A 4,887-nucleotide genomic window follows, 5' to 3' on the forward strand; every position below is an offset into this window, starting at 1 on the left:
CTGCAATTCATGGGGTTGCAAAGAGTCGAACACGACTGAGCGACTGAACTGAACTGAATATTTGATTTATAGTTTTCTGAATATAAAATCCTAGATTGAAAACCATATTCTTTGCTCAGATATCTGAAGGCATTCACTCCTTCCCTTTAATTTACTTTTTTAAAATTTTATTTTTCAATTGAAGGATAATTGCTTTACAGAATTGTGTTGTTTTCTGTCAAGCCTCAACATGAATCAGCCATAGGTATACATATGTCCCCTCCCTCTTGAACTTTCCTCCCATTTCCTTCCCCATCCCACCCCTCTAGGTTGATACAGAGCCCCTGTTTGCGTTTCCTGAGACATACAGCAAATTCTCATTGGATATCTATCTACTTTACATACAGTAATTTAAGTTTCCCACGTTACTCTCTCCATACATCTCACCCTCTTCTCCCCTCTCCCCATGTCCATAAGTCTGTTCTCTATGTCTGTTTCTCCATTGCTGCCCTGCAAATAAATTCTTTGGTACCATCTTTCTAGATTCTGTATATATGCATTAGCACATGATTTTTATCTTTCTCTTTCTGACTTACTTCACTCTGTACAATAGGTTCTAGTTTCATCCACCTCATTAAAACTGATTCAAATGTGTTCCTTTTTATGGTTGAGTAATATCCCATTGTGTATATTTACTTTTAAGAATAGCATATATTCAGGAATGTGCACATATCAAAACTGTATAGATTCATGAATTTTTATAAGCTGAACATACTCTTAAGTCAAGTAAAAGTCTTCTTAGACATAATATAAAAATCAAGACCCATAAGGGAAAAAATGGATAAATTGATTTTCATCAAAAATAAAAACTTTTGTTTGGTAAAAGAGCTGTTAAAAAGGTGAAAAAAGTAAACCAAATTTTTCTCATTGACTAGCAGAAAATATTTGTGAGTTACACATCCAGAATATATAAAGAATTCTCTAAACCCAACAATAAGACAAATAATTCAATCAGAAAATGGACAAAATATTTGAATAATTATGGCTATTGGCAAATACATTTTTTAAAAATGTATTTTAACATTGTTCATTAGGGAAATGCAAATTATAACCACAATGAACTACCATCATATACCTATTTTGGTTAAAAATTTTTTAAATGGTTAAAATAAAAAATACTGATAGTACCAAATGCCGCCAAGGGTATAGAGACATTGGATCTCTCATTTACTGCTGGTGGGAATATAAAATGGTTAGAGCCACTCTGGAAAATTGTTAGGCAGCTTTAAAAAAAATTAAACATACATTTACCAAATGACCCACTAATTGGATTCCTGGGCATGTATCCTAGAGAAATAAAAACATAAATTCACACAAAAATTTGTACATAGATGTTCATGGTAGCTTTATATGTAATAGCCCCAAACTGGAAACAACCCAAATGTCTTTCAACAGATGGACAGCTAAATAAATTTAGCTGTCCCACAGCTAAATGTGGGACAAAATAAAATTGTAATAGAATACTACTTAGCAACATAAAGAAACTATTGATACATAGAACAACTTGGATCTATCTCAGGAGTGTTATGCTCAGTAGAAAAAGCCAATCTCAAAAGTTTACACATATGATAATGCCATTTATATGACATTCTTGAAGTGATAATAGAGATGGAGAACAGATCAGTGGTTGCAGAGAGACCATGGCAATTAAGAGTGTAGTAAGGGGGTTCCTTTGTGGTAACAAAACAGTTTTGTATCTCCGCCAAAGATTCAGGGGATAAAATGTCACAGAACTACGCACACAGACACACACAAACAGAAGAAAGAAAAAGGAATGCACATAAAAACCAGTGAAATCCAAGGAAGGTCTGTAGTCTAGTTCATTGTGGTGTTGGGTTAATGTCAATTTTCTAGGTTAGACAATCAGCTACAGTTATAATAATTCCCATTGAGGAAAGCTGGTGAAGGTTATACAGGAGCTCTCTGTACTCTTTTTACAAGTTCTTATGAATCTATAGTTATTTCAGACTACTTTTTTACTTAAATTTTTGGTTTTTGTTTTCTTTATTGTTTTAGAATAATTTTTGGAAAGAGAAAGGTACAAAAAGATCTTACTACACTATCTCTAAAACTCTTCATATAGTTTCTGTCTATTATAGTCCATACCTCATTAACTTGTAAAAATAAACACATTTGTGGTCATATTCTTTTTACCAATAAAATATAGAGTAGTAATTTTTAAAAAATTGTCACCATTGTGCAGCATGTGGGATCTTAGTCTCCCAACCAGGGACTGAACCCAGGGCTCCCAACTTCGCTCCCACTCCCACCCCTGCAGTGAAAGCATTGAGTCCTAACCACTAGACTGTCAGGGAATTCCTATAGAGTTGTAATATTTTTAACTGTTTGGACTATGTTAAATTCTATAAAAATTCAAAAAAATACAAATGAATATACAGTACAAAGTTCTTCTCCATTTCAGTCCTTTTAGGCAACCACTGTTAACAGTTTATTATACATTTAGGAAATCATTCCATCATTTTCTGTGGGTCATAATGTTTGTTACTAGTACTATTACTATACTTTGTGAAGTTATTCATCATGGACAGGGGGTAATGACCAGGACCAAGAGGAGGCACCTCCTTTGTGGTATCCTAGGATGGATTTGACATGAACAGAAAAAAGATTTTCTCTTCTTTCACATTAACATGCATAAAGACAAGCTACATTTTATTATTTAGCATGGATTCAGCTGCAACAATATTCTATGGTATACACATACACGCATAATGTATGAGACTCAGAATTGACTAGCTAATTACTGCCTTGAGATTAAACTCATGAAGCACTATGATTAATTATGGTTTAAGTTTCCTTATAATCACATTTAAATATATAATTGTAATATATGTTTGTTATAAATATTCAAGCAACTTAAATGAAGTAGATATAAATGAAGTAAATGTAGATGCAGTAGGTTATCCCTTTTTCTGTTAGTTCTTCTATGTGAAGATTAGAGCATCTTACCTCACTGCTGCCAATGCTCTGCAAGATTATATTTTGGTTTTTAGTAACTGTCATCATATCAGTTGGAGAAGAGTTTGTATCATGACAAATGTCAAGCAATGATTCAGCATGTCTTTCTGCCAAAAGAAACATAAAAATGTGTTTTGATAAGCTGCATCTCCAGCAATTTCACAGCAACATCTAGCATTAGGTTCTAAAAATGAGTTCCATTTTGTTTAAAATTTTCTTGAAATAGTGATCTGGGATCCTGAGGAAACTTTGGGCCATAATTTTTACTGGAAAAAATGTGAGGACAAAAGGAATCCACAGAATGAATGCATTTTTGTTTGTTTTTTAAAAAGGGGGTAATGTTGCTAAGTGTAACCCCTAATAAGGGGCTGGGAATTATATCTGTACTGTAGTTGCCGAAGACAAAAGTGCTCAGCTGCTTGGAGCACCTTTCCTGTCTAGCACTTGAAGCCACATTAAATTGACAGAGTTCTAAACACCAAACAATGAATTCCCAGTTAGTTCCTGGGGCACACTGTTCTCTTACATACCCTTCTCCTGTTATCTTGACTTTTTCAGATAAGCATGTGCTCTACCGTGAAAACTTCTTCCTCTTGCATCTCTTCCTATTTCATTGATCGTATGAGTGATACAAAATTGAAAGAGTGATCTCTACTCATAGCCTGCATTTGTTCACCATATTTTCTTTCTTCACTCTTTGCAACCTTTCTACTGCCTCCATCCTACCATTGAAACCCTCACTTTCTTATCACATCTGCTTTGTAAACTCTTTTCCAATTTGATGCTGCTTCCCACCCCTTCTTTCTTGCAGTTCTCTCCTAATTCTCCTCCTTCCTTTCTTATGCCTCGTCCATGTGTACCTTCTCTGCCCAGCCCCTGCAATTTTCTCACCATCATCAATCCTTTAGTGATCTCACCTACTCTCAGATCTTCACAGTCTCCTTGTAGAGAACTTGCAAAGAAACCCATCAGTCCATCTTATCCAATCCTTTCCCCACAAGCCCTGGCCTACAGAAAATTGCTACTTTGAAGATCAAAAGTTCTCATCAAATGAGTGTTTTAGAACCCATTACCTCAACATCCACACCAAGCCATAATGTTCTCCTATTTTGTTAATTGTGTTTCTACCTCCCCACTTCCTAGGGCTGAAACTTTGTTTTTTTTTGTTGTTGTTGAAAACATATAGTTTAATTTTTCAAACAATCTAATTTGAACCAAAACACTATTTCTAAGACTTGTTCATTCCATCTGGTAAGGGAAATAAACTGAATCCAAATTTAGATTATAGCTCAGGTTAATTTTTTTTTTTTTTTTTTCATTAAATTTGCCATTTCCCTTTAGGTGATACGAAGTAGGTTTGGTTTTTTTTTTTTCTAATTTTATTTTATTTTTAAACTTTACATAATTGTATTAGTTTTGCCAAATATCAAAATGAATCAGCCACAGGTATACATGTGTTCCCCATCCCGAACCCTCCTCCCTCCTCCCTCCCCATACCATCCCTCTGGGCCGTCCCAGTGCACCAGCCCCAAGCATCCAGCATCGTGCATCGAACCTGGGCTGAAACTTTGGAATCATGTTTAACTCAAGCCTCTCAACCCTTGTCTATATGTCTCCTCTATCAACTTTGCATCACTATATTCTGTGAATTCTTTCACATTCTCTTAAACTCACATACCTAGAACCTCTCAGGCCCACTACACGCCATGTCCAAAGTCTCTTTTCCTGATCCTTGAAACCACGCACAGGTACTTCTATAGTTTCTTAATAGAGCTTGCTTGTCATGAGTCTCTTCCTCTCCTAAAACATGGCTTTCATCGTTCCCTGTCTTAAAATTCTTCAGTGACTCTATTTCATTGCAAAAAAAAAAAA

The 4,887-nt window shown here is 35.1% G+C and overlaps 1 protein-coding gene across 5 annotated transcripts in view; it reads right to left on the reverse strand.

Annotated features, from left to right (window-relative positions):
• MAP3K19 (mitogen-activated protein kinase kinase kinase 19) overlaps positions 1 to 4,887 on the reverse strand; it is a 41,985-nt gene that overhangs the window by 36,146 nt on the left and 952 nt on the right. For all 5 annotated transcript variants that reach the window (XM_010853648.1, XM_010853650.1, XM_010853651.1 and 2 more), the window contains exon 2: positions 3,007 to 3,122. In XM_010853648.1, coding sequence (XP_010851950.1) covers positions 3,007 to 3,122 — 116 coding nt within the window. The remainder of the gene's footprint in view (positions 1 to 3,006; positions 3,123 to 4,887) is intronic.

This window comes from Bison bison, unplaced genomic scaffold, assembly GCF_000754665.1.
Source record: "Bison bison bison isolate TAMUID 2011002044 unplaced genomic scaffold, Bison_UMD1.0 scf7180017864330, whole genome shotgun sequence".
NCBI lineage: Eukaryota > Metazoa > Chordata > Mammalia > Artiodactyla > Bovidae > Bison > Bison bison.